Source organism: Salminus brasiliensis, chromosome 18 (assembly GCF_030463535.1).
Source record: "Salminus brasiliensis chromosome 18, fSalBra1.hap2, whole genome shotgun sequence".
Classification (NCBI taxonomy): domain Eukaryota; kingdom Metazoa; phylum Chordata; class Actinopteri; order Characiformes; family Bryconidae; genus Salminus; species Salminus brasiliensis.
The window spans coordinates 10,896,813-10,915,744 of record NC_132895.1 but is presented as its reverse complement, the minus strand read 5'-3'; the positions used below and the strand labels follow the sequence as shown (position 1 = coordinate 10,915,744).

Genomic DNA, 18,932 nt, shown 5'->3' with positions numbered 1-18,932 from the left:
ACTTTCAGTAGAAAATAATGTAAAAAATATTTATACAATTATTTTGGGGCATTTCTTTAGGTGTTCATCATGACATTTTAGCACAAAATAAAGAACAACTGACATATTTAAATCATGTCAAAAGTGAGAAGCAGAAAAAATGGAGATACAAGCTTTTTGCACCACAGCAATTTTTTTTAAAGATTTAATTAACAGTGGTGTTTTTTTTAGTGAAATAACTTACAGAGGACTTCTTTTTCCACAGGTTTGCAGAACGCTCTTCAGGATGAGATCTTTGTTGCTCAGTTCCTTCATCACTCCATCATCTTTCCTTCCTGTCTGTCCATTCATCCATCCATCCCTCCTGTCCCTCATCTTCTCCATCAATCTGCTATCCATCAGACACCCTCCCAGCCCCTCCCCCAATCTCAGGCAGGCTGCTGTGTGAGTGTATATGTGTGTGTGTGTGTGTGTGTGTATTGTGCATGCAGATAGCTCTTGGCCCATGTCCTTGTGAGACACTGATGGATCAGGGCCCAGTTTCTATGGCAACAGGAGAAAAGCAGAAGACAGCAGCAGCTCTGGAGGTGTTGTCTGTCCGCCAGTCGCCTTGATCCTTCAGTGGCCTTCTCCCTCAGCGATCTCTGCTCTACGGCACATGCTTGCCTAGTCACAATATCGACCACCCGTCCAAACACTGACGACTGTAATTATTGGGTATAATCTGTTGACTGCGTCTCAATCATATGGCCTATTTAACAGAAACGGTGGGCTTCTCCCCCATTAGCATGTGGAATAGTGACACTTTAAGTCAGGCGTTTTAGCCTGTGCACAATAATGTTGATGATTATTATTAATAATAATAATAATAATAATAAAGCTGTAATAGGTCATTACATCAACCTCCACCCAACTTCCCCTAGGCTCATTTACTGCGAAGGGAAAAAACTGCAGGGTGTATGTAATTAAACAATGCTGCTTTAACAAATCCCAGGTAATACATTTTGATTGACAACTGCTGCATTCAATAGCCGAATGCTGATTGGTGCTTGGGGGATTTGCTGAGTAAGAAATAATGGGAACAAGTCAGACTTTGAATTTCAGGTCGAGAAATGCTTTAAAGGGCCAATATTTGATGAAAAACTCAGTTTAATATGTGAGCATACCATTTACCCCCCCCCCCCCCCAGTCTATACAGTTTATATAAATATGCAGATTTCAAATTCATTGTTTTTTTGTGATGTCACTGAATTTACATCTCCACCTATTTAGCAGTCTAGCTCAACCCATTCATGTGGAAGTTATAAGGACTGGATTACTTTTTGAAAGAGTTCAGCCAATCAGAATGCACTATATATATATATATATATATATATATATATATATATATATATATATATATATATATATGCATTAAAAAAAGAGTATACTGCTTTTGCTGGAGTAACTGTCTCTACTGTCCAGGTAAGGTTTTCTACTATCAGAATGTAGGATGATCACCATCCCACCACACCCCCAACGTGTTTTGGATGGATCACCAACCATCACAACACAGTTCCACTGTTCCACAGCTTTAATGCTGGGGTGCTCTTTTACTCCTCTAGCTTTGAATATTGTTTACTGAACATTTTAACCATATTATTTATATTATTTGGAGTATGTATATATATATATATATATATATATATATATATATATAACTGTACAAATAAAGAACGAGGGAAAGATGTAACTGCAAAAATATTACCATAACAACATGTAAAGTGATAGAGGCTGATGAGATTTTATTAGAACACTGTACAATTCTGATTCAAATATTTCTCCTTTTTTTAACATTACATTGATCCACAATGGTGCTACTGTTTCCCGAAACCTGCCAACAAGCATCCGCTGATAACATTTCTCGTAAGAACACCATATGCACATAGTCACTGTTTCCAGTAGAAAAATACAAAACCACAGGCCACCCAGAGTCGACAGAGAAGAGCAACACAGGATGACGGACAATGAGAAGTCGTAAAGCTGTAGAACCTTTGGTGGTGAGAAGTAAAGCATGAGGGCCAACACATAAAGCTCGAGTCTGAACCCAAGATGAAACAACATGACTGCAGATTTCGCATTTAAACAATTCCGTCTTTCGGTGAGCAGTGAGATTTACAGGCGTAGACCAGGAATTATACATATTTAAATGTAAAGGAATAACGTCCTTCCTTGCTGACAGATACAGTGGCATTCATCGGGCACGGAGAGCATTAAACAGAGGGTAGGACGGTTAAAAACAAAATGAACAGTGCTACCGTTTCTGCCTTTAGCACAGTTGGTAGGACTAGACTGTGTGTGTTTAAGGCATGGTGTTGTAAATTGAGAGCAAGCAAGTGTAGTACATGTTTGGTGCATGCTTTCCAACCATACTGATACAGGAGGTGGACAAAATCATGAAAACACCAAGAATTCTACAGTAAATGTAAAAGATCATCTGCCAAACCCTGTTCCCATTTTTCTATTGTGTTAAAGTCTGTGCTTGTTACACCGGGCTGGATGTTTAACATGAAAATGGAAGACCTGTCATACATTCCAGCTACATTCTTAGCTAATGAACCACTGTTTTGGTCTAGACTGTGTCTGTACACATAAAACTCTAGGCTATTTCTGTACGGCGAGTACGGCGGCGCCGCCGCCTGTAGCACAGTACTAGTCTAATACAGTTAGTAAGACATGGAATGTAGTTTTAAAAGTGTCATATTGAACATCTCTTTTTTTCTTGCTGCCAAATACTGCTCTCATCTGCACCCTCTTGCCTTCCCATTGGGATAAAATAGGCTGGGCCAGTTCTCTTACAAATCTAAAATCCAGGACAGCAGGTGCGTTATTTAATGTTCCAAATAATGTGACTAATTCCAACTGAGTTAGATTTAGCAAGTCAGATTTGGATAGACAGATTGACCAATGTTAGAAATAGAACCACACTTTACAGCCTTTTCACAGCAGTAAATGGGATTTCAACCTCTGAGAGAGATAGTTAACCCATCTGAGGCAGTGAACATGCACACACTAGTTAAGCAGGGGTGTGGGTAGCCAGCCCAGCACCTAGGGACCAAATGAGGGCTTCTTTCACTTTTAGTAAAGGTTTAGTATCTCTCAGCTTGTCCAGAAAACTGTGTCCTTTAATGGTGGCTCAAACCATGAATTACACTTCTAAACTGGGAGCAAGAAAAGCAAGAAATGCAAGGGAGCCCAGAAGCAAGAAATTCTAATTTTCCATAGTGCTGCTTTAAGTAATTTATTTACTTATACACCAAACCTGCGTATATTGCATTTCTGCTCGGGTATGACTATAAAGATTGGAGCGTTGGAGGGGTTGTACGGTTGCATTAGAAGCTTGATAAAGCAGGGAAAGCCTAATAAGCTTATTGATAATCACAGATTGTTGTCCACCCCTGTATTTGATAACATATTAAAATGCTGCATTTTACAATAGTTTGAGCTTCATGCTTCATTAGAACACAGTGCTTCTCCCTCAGGAAGATGATCAGAGAGCTGCAAGACTGAGTTCGAGTTTGTCTGCACCATTAAAAGTTCATATCTGTGCCATAAAATATGTTTTATTACTGAATGAAATATCTCTCACAGTACTGAATATTATGTTGTTATACGCTAGTGGCATGCAGATGAGCGTGCGCACACACACACACACAGATTTAAAATGGCGAGATGTACAGAAATACCAAGATAGTAATGGAGAACATTCCTGACAGAGTATTCATAATTAAACAGGGTGAAACGTGACATCCACGAGTTACATATGAATCTGAATGAGATAACGAGTTCTGTGCTGAATGTGAACAAGGAGGGCGGCTGCTACTACACTCTCTAGAAAATCTTAATAAAGGTGCTACAGATGGTTATTTGAGTGATGCCATAGAAGAACCACTTTTGGTTCCATGAAGAACCATGTTTGTAGAAGCGATGTGTGAATGTATTCGCATTTGTAAAGATGTATCATATAGACATCTCTCTTTGACTTTACCTATAATTACCTAAGACTTTTCCTAAGTTTGTACCTGAGAAAAGTCCTGACAAAAGGTCTACATAAGATTTATGGTGTGTTTTTAACCCTTTACACCCTGTAAGTAGGACCACGATTCATTTCCTCACTCATATAACTGTCATATTTACTATAAGTTTCATAGGCCCTAAGATAGAGCCTTGTGGGACTCCTGTGGGACAAAATATGTTAAACTAAACAGTGTTCACAGGTAATGCAACACTCAGGCCCTCTCATTCTGCCTCCGGAGTACAGCAGCTGGGAGTACCCGCATGACCTTATCTGTATTCAGACACGAGAAGTTGGAAGGACCCAACACCTGCAAGAACTGTGTATCACTGTGCACCCCCCCTAATAACTAAATAATACACATAGCATTCACAACTATGCTCCTATAATGGTGGATCCCATTGTCATTGTAAACTGATCCAACTCCAAAGAAGAAAACACTGGTAAATGTTCAGAATCTTCATAAAAACTGCAGAAGTGGGTTTTGAGATGAAATTTCTTCTTAAGAACGGTTGGTGAATGACGTCATACGGTTCTTCCCGGAACCAAAAGTGGTTCTTTTATGGCACTGCTCAAAAAAAACAAACATTTGCAGCACCTTTTTTAAGAGTGTATAAAGAAAATCACAGTAAAGGCTGAAGGCTGAATCTACAGCTAATTCCACATTCTATTTTGGGATACTGGTTGGAGGAAGTCTATCTCGCACACTTTCTTTCTCCCTCTCACACCCACACACACATAAACACACACATCAATCCATCCACTGACGGAATCAAATAATTCTATTAAAAAGTGCCATTTTGTGCTTCAGTAATTCCAATGGTTCATAAACCAACAGTTCAAGGGTCTGGATTAATCTTACTTTGAAAAATGCAGGAGGAACGCTCACAAAAGTTCTACACAGCAATCATTGTATAAGGCCTCAACTGGGAATTCATTTTATACCTCCATTAATTACTGTGAATCAATGCAAGAAAAATAAATACACAAACAAACAAACAAACAAAATCACATACAGACATTTGGGCTTTGCATTACATGTCAATGGATTCCCATGCATCCCATTGAAACTCCAGGGGGGAATAATTTCTTGGCCAGAAAGTGAACATATAGCACAGTCAGCAGGACACTAATCACAACTCAACCCCACACACTCACCGTGTGTGTGCATTAAGAGTTAGGAATTCATGCAGGGGGGTGTCATGATGCACACAAACTCAGAAACTGATTCTGAACAAATTCATTACAACGTAATGACAGTTCGACCTCCATGTCTTTTTTCTTTTTTTTAAACGAATTACATACAAGTTAAATCTACTGAATGTTATTATAACTAAGGGACTAAGGGATAAGCAACGTCTTCCTAAAATCTTCAAGGGGCAATATAAGCGAGCAGTGTCCAAGGTAGAAATATAGCAAGAACTGCTCCTCCTCCATCTGCTTCCATCCAAAGAGTCAAGCCTACCTTATGTTCACCTTAAGGAAAGTCTTCAGTACCCAGAATGACCTGTAAGATCTGTACATGGTAAGCCAAAGCAGTGTCTACAGCAGATCTCATACCAGCTCAGTGATTCATGAGAAGGAGGACTCATGTACCACTCATGTGGCCTTCCTCGACCTGTGAAGATGGTAACCCATTAATAATCAGTCCTTCCAGAACATTCCTCCCGCAGACTGACGCGACCATGGCCGGAGTAAACGTTCCTCCAAGAGTCCAAAGATCAACATCTTCTCTTCTTTAAGCTGCGCCAGTCCAACAGAAGCCGCCGTGCAGATTTTACTAAGCCTGTGTTGAGAAGCAAGCGTCATAGAAGGCCAGCTTTGGCTGAGTGAAAGACAGATTCTGTAGATAACTTTCATTTCAAGGCATCACAGATGCTGGTATTTCCTTTCGTATAAATGCAGAAGGTAACCTGTAATTGTTCAGGAGTGCTACCGTAATTAGGCACTGATAAAACTCATTCCCTGGCTTTGGGCCAGGATCCTTTTCTCCATACCGAGGAGCAAGGAATATTGGTAATATAAAGTGAATGAAAATGAAAAGATCCCTTTTTTATTAATATAACGCTTCGATTTGGTCAAATTTGGAGTAGAGCTGCAATGCCTGGAGTGTCCAGTAGGTGGGGTTTGGGAGGGCCTGCAGATAGATGTTCTGATGCAAATGTTTTTTTCTCCAGCGTCTTGGCTGATCTACGTCATGCTGGTGTTGAAGCTGGAGTTGTTACTGCTGCAACTTTCCTCGTAAGTAGGAGGGGGTTCTTGAAAAGAGAAAGGAGAGAAAATCATGACAACAGAGCCTATGTGAGATTAGGATCATCCTTTATAGCCAGAACAACAGAATGTGGTAAACACACACACACACACACACACACACACTGGTGACTAGGGGTCATGAGCACAGACATCTTGGGTGGTGGGCAGCCTCTTCAGCACACAGGGAGCATTTTAATTTGGGTACCAGTACAACATAACTGTTCTCTTTGCATTTAAAAGCATGAAGAAACTGGAGCAGATAAGTGAAGGTGCCTTGCCAAGCAGATGCAGGTATCAAACCCACAACCTGTGATCAATACCCCCTCTGCTCTAGCCATTGAGTGACCACTGCCCCAGAAGATCAGGTGGGCACCTCAGGCATGAATGGAGAAGGCACTCACTGTTCCTTCACTTCCATTGCCCCACACTTTCTGCTGGTCCAGGGAATCGAACCAGCAACCTTTTAGTCCCTAAATAAGACTTCTAATCTTTAGCTGCCACATCTGCAAGGTACGCTTAGTTACCATGGACAAAAAAAAGATCTGAACACCTACTGTCTCAAATTTCACTTACACTAGAAGCCAATAGGTAGGTGTTAAATACCATGACATTTACATTTAAGGCATTTAGCAGACGCTCTTCTCCAAGCAACTTACAAAAGTGCTTCACTGTTTACTCAGAAAATACTCTTAGCTAGTTTGTATCGGCTAGCATCCAAAAGATACCGCAAAGTGCATGTGCAATTGTATGTTGTATTATGATTAGGGATGCACCGATCCGCCTTTTTCAGTTCCGATACCGATACAGATACATAAACTTTGCATATCGGTTAATACCCGATACCGATCCAATACCATAGTTGAATTAATAAACTGTATAGCTTACAAAACAACATATAACAAATTAACACATAGATATAAATGTACTAAATTGATATTCTTTGTCACTAAAATAAATAATTACACAGGACCTTGACACAACATTTAAATTCAAAATATAAGGGAGTCAAACTTCTTAAAATACATTAAAATACATAAAATGTATCAGCCAAAACACCACCACACAAACAGTAACCAATCTTATTTTACAATTTTAGCGTAATTCAAAAATAAAATCTAGCAGCTGAACCTGAGAATAAATAAGTAACTTGGTCAAACATACAAGCAGCAATGAAAAATAGCAAACATCTAAACATTTAGTGCAGTCTCACACCAACCAATTACATTAAAGGGATCGGTTCCATGGATCGGCCTAATTATCCAATACCTAATCCAGCTAATTTTGTTCATATCAGGACCGATATCTCTAATTATGATGCATAATTATTGCCTTGTACTATGGACACCATTTGCGCCCAAAGAACACAGTACCGAATACAGATGAGGTCACTCACCATGCGGGTACTCCCAGCTGCTGTACTCCGGAGGCAGAATGAGAGGGCAGGTGGTGGGCACCGGAGTGGCATTACCATCAGTGAAAAAGGGGATGGTGGCTCCTGTGGAGACACAGAACAGAGGAGCCGAGCTCTCTGCCGCCTGAGGATGCTGAGTCTGAGGAAGCACTTGGCTGGGAGCGTGACTGAACGCGCTGGGCGACATAGTGGGGGCCTGGCCGGACGGGTCCTGCTGGGAGTGGCTCTTGGTTGGGATCTCCTCACTGGCCAGTCCCCCTGCTCCCTGCTCTCCCTGTAGATCGTCTTCAGCAGGGGGTGCACTCGGAACCACCAGCCCGGGGCTGAGGCTCTGCATGGGCGGCAATGGAGTGTGCGCAAGAGGGTTTGGCGGAGGCGGCCTTGAGGGAGTCAAGTTGACAGCGATGTTTCCAATGTAGATGGGCAGGGTGACCACCGTCTCAGGAGACTTCAGGGAAACCTGTGAGAGACGAGTATAAAGTTACAAGGACAGATTTGTTGAGATCTTTGGTCCTACGGGTCGCTTTCAGAGTAAAAGCTGAGATAATATGATCACGGCTTTCGAGTTAACGTGAATCGGGTGAAATAAATAAATCATGAGGCATCTTTTTTTGGCTTTCTGCCATATTTTTCTCTTGTCCTGAGAGTTGTTTTTCCTAAGAGTCACAGATCTTCGCTATTTCAAGACTGAAAATAGATATCTAGCTAACTCTTTTTACTGTCTTGTTGATTTGTGCTGTAGGGAATGAACGACTAGACTTCTTCCTCATTTTTCATGCCAATTCTGAATTACTGACTATTACTGAGAACTGAGTATTACTAAGTACCAAACTTAGGAACAACTCAGCCAGTTTGAATTGCTTTGCATGCAGTTACTGATTAGTAATCCTTGGGTTCAAATAAAACTCACAGAGCATAGGCGGTTAAGAACACATGAAGAGTGAAGCCTCCTGTGACTAACCTGGATGAAGTAGTCGATGTCTATGAGGCTGCAGCCTGCGAGGGCAGACTGAGGGAGTGGAGGAACGATGATCTGCTCTCTCCACTCTGCGTGTTTACCCGCCTTCACACCGGCACCTTCTACCTCCGCTATGGTCCGCAAGTCAAACATCTGCCGTTTGGTCTTATAGGTCACTTTCTGTTCCAGTGGGAAAAAAGCAAAGATAATTGGTGATGTTAAGTAAGTTAAATCTGCAGAAATTCTCACATCAAATAAGCCAGAAAAGAGAGTTCTACCGCTGGGCTCTCCAGCTGCCCACCCTCCTGCTACTGCTATCTGCCTGACTACGTTGAAGTTGACAATGAAAAACTCTCAATGGAACTATTTGCGCCTATTATCATTATCCCCACCATTAAACCATCATTACGTTCATTACTGCACCATTTTATACTATAATTATATTAGTTATATTATGATTATATCAGCACACCTAAGCAGAAGAACAGTCGTATGTGGTGGTACGGTGACTTTTATCAATAAATATGCTTAAATAAGTAGTTTTGAGCAGACCAGGGGAGGATGGATCTTCCTAAGGTTTCTTCTTCCAGCCCTGAGGGAGTTTTTCCTTGCCCCTGTCGCTTTCAGCTTGCTCACCAGGGGTCTTAATATTGGATATCTTGTTGATCTCTTGTTGAACTGATTCCTGTAAAGCTGTTTTCGCGGTACAGATCAATTTGAAAAATAGAGGGCTGAAAAGTAATAAAACACGTCTAAAAGGGAAGACCTTTATTATATATCGTAATAATAAATAACGTAGATGTCATGAGCAAAAGAAAACAAGAACAACCTAAAGCAAAACGAAAAGGATTAAGAGAAGAATTTAAATAACGTCAACACAAACAGTTTGTGTAAGAAGCTGGAGAAGGAGAAGGAGCTTCTGTTGTGTATTTTTGTGAAATAGTAATAATTAAAATAAATATAAATTAATAAATTTAATAAACTAAAATAAATTAAATTAAATAAAATGAAATAAATGAAAATAAATGTAAATAATAAATTAAAAAACTACATATACGATAACACACTTCCTCTCATGTTCTGTTTTTGGGAATTTCCCCACTGCGGGACTAATAAAGGACTATCTTATCTTAGCTGCAGGCTGTGCAGTGAGGTAGTGGAGTTCGTTACTGGGACGTAGCAACAAGCTGCTTGTTAAGAAACTACAATTTGGTGGAAGGAAATACTAACGTTAAACATGTTAAATGCTGCGTTCAGGAAGTGGTATTTGATATTTCTGCTCACTGGAGACCTGGATTTCCACAATCAAACATGTGAGGGAGTGTGTTATTACGACAACTCAATTTATTTATTTCTTACTTAATTTATTTTCCTGAATTATTGTATAAAAGCAATAATATGTTCAATAACACTTAAGGTTGTGTATTTTTGTGAAATAGTAATAATTAAAATAAATATAAATTAATAAATTTAATAAACTAAAATAAATTAAATTAAATAAAATGAAATAAATGAAAATAAATGTAAATAATAAATTAAAAAACTACATATACGATAACACACTTCCTCTCATGTTCTGTAGGCTTTATAGAAAAGCTGCGAAAAAGTGGTAAAGCACTGAAATCAGGAACTCCAGTGAGCAGAGCTGTGAACTAAATCATCAAACCACTTCCTATTTGTTCCCAAATAAAACCCTCTCCCACCTGTATGAGGCTGGCTATCACACAGCCAGTGTCTTTTCCAGATTTGTTGTGGATCTCAGTGGATAGTTTGATGATTTGTCCTGGAGTGTATCCTCTCAGGTCACTGCGAGCCTTCAGCATGAGAGTGCCTGTCTTCACTAGGAGGTAGGTGAACTTCTTCGTTGTCACAGCGCAGCTGGGTTGCTGGAAGAAGAAATTATTTTTAGACACTGGGAATCAGATCAAACATGTTCTGGAAATATCTTCTCAGCCTGGGGTTTAACGGAATCTAATGACACGACACTGTAAAAACAACTACCATTCCACGAACCATGTGTTTTGAGGAAAAACATGATACACACACCAAAACTCCTGATCACATAAGAACAGATGCAGGTGAACACAAATACATTACAAAGGAACAAGAATTCCCCAAGATCTTATGAGTTAGAAAACAAAGCTGGTTCCAGGTTTCTCCTGGACGTCCCAGTCCAGCCAATGAGGGATGTGTTCAATTCCATCACCAGCTCACCTGATTTACCATCATTAAGCACTAACTATAAATAAAACTAGACTCCCATGAGGAGAACTTTGGAGATGTTTAAATGGACACAGTGATGTAAAACCACTGGTTTCTGTATGAATGCTGACATTATTAAATATAATATCAGTGTATACTGAGCAAATAACTACTGTTTACTGCCCTGCAACTACTACTGAGCTTTTCATTCTTATGTTCACAAGAGACTAAAACTTTTAGGCAGTGCTGTATACTACTTCCACTTGGATGAACTATATTATATCAGTGCACTTGTGTTTTGACTTTATTCATGTGGAAATGATGTGCACATTTAGGTCAAGTCAAATCACAACATCATTCAGTATTTAATGAAGGAAGCTTAGACTTCTCACCTCTATATCAGGCACCTCATTGAGATTCAGCATGTTGAGTAGGTAGAAGGGTCTCTGGGTCTTATAGTCCTTCGAGAAGCGTGGTGTGTCTATTACAGCCCTGATTCTGTACATGATTTTCCCAAATGGACCCTCGAAAGAGGTGGGAGCATGTCCTGAGAATGAAAAGTTTTAGAAAGTTAGTCTTCCAGAAGGTGGTCTTTAAAAATAAATAAATAAATAAAAACAGCTATTGATTTCTCCCAGAATACCTGAAAAAGAGATACTGTAACTGTATGGACAAAAGTACTGGGACACCTGTCTTGTTTTTTCCCAAATCAAGGGCATTAAAAATGAGTAAATCCTGCTTTTGATGGAGTATCTGTCTCTACTGTCCAGGAAAGAGGGCTTTCTACCAGATTTTGGAGAATTGCTGAGGATTTGATTGCAAAATGAGCATTAGTGAGCACCCCACCCCATCACCAACTCCCTATCATTCCCGAGAAACACAGTTCCACCGTTCCACAGTTTAATGCTGGGGGGCTTTATACCCCTCTAGCTCATGTCTGGCATTAGGCATGGTACCAGTAGGTTCATGCAGATCTGCTCCAGAGAGTCCATGCAATTAGACAAGCTGTGTGTGTCCATTTGCACATTTGTCAGCAATGGATGCAACTTAAAGTGGCTGAATGCATTCTTTAGAAATGGTGTCCACAAACAATTGGACATATAGAGTACATTTCACTGAAATGGTGGGTATGGTGATCTAAACAGCGGGCTGGACAGAGTCGCGAGAAGGAGACTAGGGATAATTATCCAGAGCTGGATATAGCACTGTCACTGGTGGAGATCTATCTGCTCTAAACAGCCTTTTCCTTCACTGTGATAGGACAGTGACTAGCAGGGGCTCATTTTGTGGAGCTATTAATGGAGGCGGATGACAAAGACAAACAGGAAGCCAGAAAAAATGAAGGGAAGGCTCGTTTACTTTTGGATGGTTTGGTGGGAGAACGGAGACGTGAGCATGATGGAAATGTGCATAGTCATCCAATAAGCCACTCAATATCTCCTCAAAAGTGCACAGCTCAATACAGTTTTCAGGTTAAATACATCAAGTGGTTTTGAAGTGCCATCAACAAAATGACTAATCAGCAGTTTCATAACAAAAGACTTAAAGCTTAAAACAATGACATCAATCCGTTCTCACAAGCTCAGGGAGAGCAAATAAGGACAATCTGCATGGCATTTCGCTTACTCTTCGCCTCAAAGGCAGTTAACGCTGGAGCATTCTCGTAGAAAGGCCTATTGTTAGAACTGTAACCTAAGTACTGATGATGATCCAGACACAGAGAAGCCAGTCAGTCAGCCAGAATTGCCATCAACCCTTTCCTCGGGCTGAGTTCAGCTCTGTGCTACTGTCTAGACTGGCTGACCGCTGCTGATTACTCTGCTCTAATGTCCACTGATCACAAAGCAGCATAACCACTGATGGCATGATCTCTGGATGTTATTCTGGTTTTAAAAACCCCAGCTTTTGTGAAATCCCACATTTTTTGTGCCTCAAAAAGAGGACATTGTCACCCGTACCACAAGCTTCAACACTCTTCCAGATTCAAGCTACCATGTTCAAAAGAGAACTGCTTTATTACACTAAAGCAAAACCACAGCACGGTCCCATTGTTCATACAACTGAAGCTCAGTATCTGCTCAAAGGAAAAGTAGCATTTGTCTACAGCATGTGGTTCTGCAGTCTGACAGCAGAGGGCACAGTGTTCCAGCACTGATACTATTCTCATAACCTGAGGATGTCAAATTCAGGTCATGGATGTCCATTGCACTGCAGAATTTAGTGTTTATTCCGCACTACAAAAGTAACTAAATAAGTCAGGTTAAAACCCTAAAGTGGCTTTCTAAGTCAGGTGCATGACACCCCTGTTTTACCTTTCTTGACTCAATCAATGTACAGGCATGTAATGGCACAGCTGGGTATGACTGGTGCCATTTAAATGATTCTGTCTGTGAGAGGAAGGCCATTTGCTTCTTGAATACCACACGGACGTACCACAAGTCTTTCACTTCACTAACGCACTGGTTCAGGCATTACTATTGTCCTCCTGACTCCATGTAATCAATCAGCCAAGGCAAGACGAGCCAAAGTTGTGTGTCTTATGTTTGCGTCTTTAGTTTTGCAATGGAACTAGGTTGCTAATGTAGCTAACTAGTAATATAAGTGTAATAAAGGTAGGGTGACCAAATTTTGGTTTCTGTCTTTTTTAGGATGTTCTGGCTAGTTGGCAATAAAGTAGGCCTAAGTTGTAGGCTCATCTATTTAAGATTATTAGATCTTTAAAACACTTCAGTTCAAATAACAAATGCTTTTCCTTATTAAAACTACATCCCTGCTGCATGAGCTCAGCCGTTTTGGCTCCAGTCACCAGTCGGCTCCATTCAGAGCTACTGTTTACAAAAAATTATAATGAGTCTGACTAGGTTGCAAAAGTTTCCAAAAGTATGAGTATGGGAGTATGGGAGTACTTTCATTTAGCACAAACAAATAGGTGGTTTATATACTGGGCAAGGGTTCCATGACATACCACAGCAGCACCTCACCTCAGGAGAAAACACACAAGTCCTATTCCGGATGACGGACCACCAGAACTGGCCCGACTTTTTAAAATCTGCTGTTCTTGTAGCTGCTAAAAGCTCTCATCATTAAAACGCTACATTTGTCTGCCTGCTATCTTAACATTTCCAGTGAATACATGAGAGTAAATGTTGTTAGTGAGCTTTGGGCTTGATGGGATCGAATTATATTATTTTAAGCACATTTCTTGGTGTAGGAAATGCCGTAATTACACTAAATATCCCACTTCACTTTGTTTTATTCTGCATTATATAATGACAAAGTTCTTGGTGTAAAAATATTAAAAATATTTAAAATGCTTGTTTCACTTTTTGGGTGAAAATTAAGCATTTAGATTAACCGACTAATCAATAAAATAGTCGACAGATTAATCTATAGAAAAATAGTCAGCCCTAAGAAATTTTGCGCACCGCAAACCCTGCTGATAAATTCCGCTCAAGAACAGCTTCTGCTGGTAGTTGGTTTCTGATGGTCTAAGCAGGTCTTTGACGGTCAAGGTGGTTGAAAAGCTGGGCACCCAAGCAAAACATACTGGTTGACCAGCCTGGTCTTCTTTTTAAATGCTCTGACCATGCATGCTTTTTTTTTTTTTGTTTCCAGCAGGGAGTTCTAGTGAAAAACTAGAGAAGTAAACTCTGGACCTGAACTGTTACATCTGGGGTGAAGTATCACTTTAAGAGCATAGCAAATAAGTCATTACTAACAAAAGGCTGCTGCACATCATTAGCAACACTGCATTTATTATTTAATAAAAAATGAACCTGGACGTTGGTGCCAAATGATCCAAAGCATTACAAAAGTGATCGATTGGCATCTTGTGAGGCCCAAAATGCTAGTGAACACTACTGTGGATGGCTTAAGGTCACACAGGAGCAAGAAGAAGCTCTGTTTTATAAACTGCTGCTGGTGTCACAGGATAAGAACTGAAAATAGAACGACTCCCTCACCACCACCATGCTTCAGAGACTTGGTGCTTTTTTTGACCTCACACCTGCATGTACCACGCTTAACACTTTAGAGGCCGCTTCCAATACAGCTCCTCAGAATTCTCGTTAAAGGGCGGCACACCAGTTTCTGTATATTCCACTCCTTTCAAAAACAGAACAGTCAGGAAGGAAAGGGATGGGATGGGATTTTCCACGATTATCTGCCAAGCCTGTAGTGATCGAGCGGTCTTGGCGAACGGCCTCTTTTCTCATCGGCTGCCCTGTATTGTACCTTATTCCAGAAGCAGTCCAAGCTGAAATATCCCCAGCAACCTGTGAAATCTGGGGAGTCCGAAAAAAAAGATGTCCGGATCCTTTGTGAGGTTGCAATGACACATGTCCTTCCCGACAGACAGGAACAGGACAACGCTTAATCATCTTCCTCTCTGATCAACCTGCTCCTGACTGCCTGCAGTAACTATCTGCTGTGTCACATCCATGGGAATGGACAGGCCAAACTGCGGTAGCCTGAACGGGCTAATTGAGCTCGAAGTGGTTGAATTATCAAACAGGTCATTTTAAAAGTCCAATTTTCACTCTCAATCCTACCTGGAATGAGGAACTGAAAGGGGAAATTGTGCTCTCCGGGCGGCAGGGTACCTGTAAAAGAAGAAAACCAGAGATGTAACAACAGAAGGAGACAGGGTGGAGGTGAGGCTGACTGCATTATCTGAGGTTGAGTGTGAGGCGGGGGGAATCTTATGCATCCAGTCACTTCACAGTGAACATCTCCTCATTATTTTTGCCATGCAGTGCTCCTCAAGTTGAGGAGTATCAAGAATGTTAGTGTGTGGAAGTGGATGTCAGGGTTTGTAGAGTGAATAATGTAGCATCTCGGAATAAAACCTTCTGAATTTAATCCGCGGGACACAGATATATTTATTATGGTGAAAACAGGCAGATGAATAGTGATGATGAGGGGATTATATCCTGTAAAGTATTCCATTTGTTAGTCCTTTCAAACGTTAGTCCAGCCTGTTCATTCAGAATGTAGGCAAAATGCTAATATAACTAGAAACGGGCATTTTTGGATTAAAACACAGAATGGTGGCACAGCTTAAGTGCTTCTCACTTCCAGGGGGCAGCTAGGCAGGAGCCCAATTTCCCTGCTCTAACAGACCTACTAAACCTGACAGTTCACAGGTCAGCTGAATCAGGTGTGCTTGAGCAGGAAAAGGCACAAAGGCAAAAAAACTGTGCAGGAATCCGGCCCTCCCGGAACAGAATTGCCCACACCTGAGCTAGATTGTTGCTACAAGTCAATAGGATGAAACAGATTTTATGAGTGGTTGCTATGGTGTTGTAAAGTGACTGCAAGGCAGTCGCTATAGTATCCCAGGTGCTTGTTATTGTGTTGCTAAATGACTGTAATTGGGTTTTAGTGGTTTCTAGGGTGTTGGTAGATGGTTGGTAGGTGTTGCTAGGTGGTTGCTGTGCTAATCCACGTTGTTGGTTGGGTGTTAGCAGTGTATTTGTATTGTTGTGACATAAGAAGGGTGCAGAAACTTTTCGCTATGGGGGAAAAACCCTTGCTTTGTAATGCCCAACAATAAATAACTGCATAATTTATTTTATAAAACGTATATATAAGTATGCAGTTACACATAAAAATAATAATTTTGCAAAGCAAATTGCATGCACTGAGTCCGTGGAGTTATATAAAACAGTCAGGAAGACTATTGACTTTTTAATCTAAGTGAATTAACAGATTCTACTAATTAAACCAAGCTGTTAACGTAATGATACTGCTTGAAATTTGCTTATAAATAAATGATAATTAATTAATAAAGTTAGTCTCAGCCGTGCAGAGCAGCTCCATGAGTTGGCATTGAAATACGAATACAGCCGTCTGAGCATTACTGCACAAATCTCCTCTTGTTTACATAAAGGAGTGTCTGAGACAGGAAGAGGTCTGTTAGAGGAAATGATGAGAAGAAGCAGTTCACTTCTCAAGAACTTGCCTCTGAAAGTGCAGAAGCAGCTGTCTGCTGGGTCTTAAAGCACAAACCGGGCCGATGATAAGGACAGTTTATGGCAGATTTTTCAAAGCACTCAGAAATAGGTTTCAACTGTAATAAGAGTCAGAAAGCAGCACAGAAAACTGACTGTGCTATTTCTGACTACCTACTAGCAGAGCCTGAGTATTGCAACTTTTTCATGTATTTGATTGAAAGAGGAACTGTGGTAATGTGCACACTAAGGTACAGCACATGCTGTACGGCTGAAGGATTCACTGAGCCTGAGGAAAAGCACTGGATGAGGGGAAAATAGACAACACTTGTGTTTGAGGATGGCAGGCAGTTTTGGGAAACTGGAACACTATGCTATACTTTCACATGACGTCATCTTTGCATAGCAAATGCACATCAACACTTTTTAAAATGTTTAATAAGACTTTGGTAGGGGGTAAAAACTCTTACAATGTTTTACAAGCCTACTTACAACCCTGTTATTTTGCCTCAGAATGAAACACACTGATTTACCTGTTAAGGCAGGCTTGTGTGATAAAAAACAATAAGCTCTGTTTTTATTGACTGGTTAATGGCACTGTGATGGCTCACAGGAGCCACGTAGCATAGCATAACATAGCATAGCACAGTTTGTAGCACTGTAACAAAAACATATATATATTTTTTGTAATTATTCCCAAGCCTCTTGTGCTGCTGTTGTTCTCTTAACCCAGTATGCGGTTAGCAAACTGAACAGATAGCGTTTATCCTAGCACACGGCCGATTCCCCATATTTGGCTTTTTCAAATCTGAACGGTAAAAAATAAATAAAACAAGCCAGTGACACTGCAGACACTGGCAGAAGAAACAACGCGGTTATGAGGCCTAGTTCACATAGCAATCCATATTCCCATAACTATTCTGGCTGCTTCACCAGCCTTAACTAGGGCTTTCACTGGTGGGCCGGGTGTGTGTTCATTTTAAGACTTTTACATTACAGTTTAGGGATTTTGAACAGTTTTTGAGGTTCACGGTTTGTCACTTCCATGCACTCTCATTATTCAACTATGCCAAGGTAAATGCAGTTTTTCATTCTAGGGCCACTTTAAAACAAAACTAAATCGCCATTGGACAGATCTCAACGTTTGAAATCGATATTTGCTGATGTGTTTATTGTATTACGGAAGGCAGGATGTGTCGGGCTACCACAAGGTGTTTTATTTAAGCTACATCTTAACATGTTCAAACAGGTACCGCATTCAGTAGGGTGAATTAACTGAATTCAGGGCTAGAGCAGACAGAAAGGGGAGATCCTGGCGGCTGCACAGATGACCGGCTTAACCTGCCACCCATCCCCAGCACATTGGCCTAAACAGCCTGGGCGGGCTCCTGGAACACACAGAAATAACTCCATCTGAATGAGGTCAACAGGGGGGCCGCCGTTTTAATCCCCTTAGTAGTGCCGGCATCCTTCCAGTAGCTTGCATACCACATTACTATTCAGCCTCAAAAATGAGAAGTACAAAGTGAGAGAGACAGAGAGAGAGCTAGAGCGAGAGAGTGAGGAAGAGAAAGTCCAGAGAATGGAAAGAAGAAAGCAAGCAGGAAAGAAAGAAAGAAACTAGGAGAGGCACACAGACGTGCGTAAGGGGAGCAGATTCATCAATAGTCAAGTTAATAATTTAGGACATTAAGGGTAGGGTTGTGTTACATAACACTGAAAAGACACAGCGGTGCTGAAAGGAAGAGCAAACTCCATATAATAGAAAGTGCAAGAATCTCCCTGCTGCTATTTTCACCTTTTGAAACGCACAAACAAACTCAGCAGTAATTTTTTTTATATATATATAAAAACACTTTTGCTGTTTTCATGCACACTAGCCACTTCTCATCCTTCTCATCCAAGTCCTTCAAATAAATATATACATAGAAATATAACAGACATGAACCAGCAGGAGGTCACAAATGCCCAAAACGAGCACCACCAAGGGCAGGACCAGAAACTGTAAAAAATATAGTTCTCTGACAAACTGTTGGCACGTCGTTCACCGAGGAGAAAACATCCCACGTACAAGCCGATGATTCCTCATTAGCACCCCCTCTTGTAGTGGTTAGCTTTATTTTT

The 18,932-nt window shown here is 40.7% G+C and overlaps 1 protein-coding gene across 1 annotated transcript in view; it reads right to left on the bottom strand.

The window, feature by feature from the left end:
• Window positions 1-1,738: 1,738 nt before the first annotated feature.
• arrdc1b (arrestin domain containing 1b) overlaps window positions 1,739-18,932 on the bottom strand; it is a 59,527-nt gene continuing 42,333 nt past the window's right edge. Inside the window, exons 3-8 of the mRNA XM_072662048.1 lie at window positions 15,408-15,458; window positions 11,250-11,404; window positions 10,359-10,541; window positions 8,659-8,835; window positions 7,680-8,157; window positions 1,739-6,291 (exon numbers count right to left, since the gene is read on the bottom strand). Of these exons, the coding sequence (XP_072518149.1) occupies window positions 6,224-6,291; window positions 7,680-8,157; window positions 8,659-8,835; window positions 10,359-10,541; window positions 11,250-11,404; window positions 15,408-15,458 (1,112 nt within the window). The 3' untranslated portion in view covers window positions 1,739-6,223. The remainder of the gene's footprint in view (window positions 6,292-7,679; window positions 8,158-8,658; window positions 8,836-10,358; window positions 10,542-11,249; window positions 11,405-15,407; window positions 15,459-18,932) is intronic.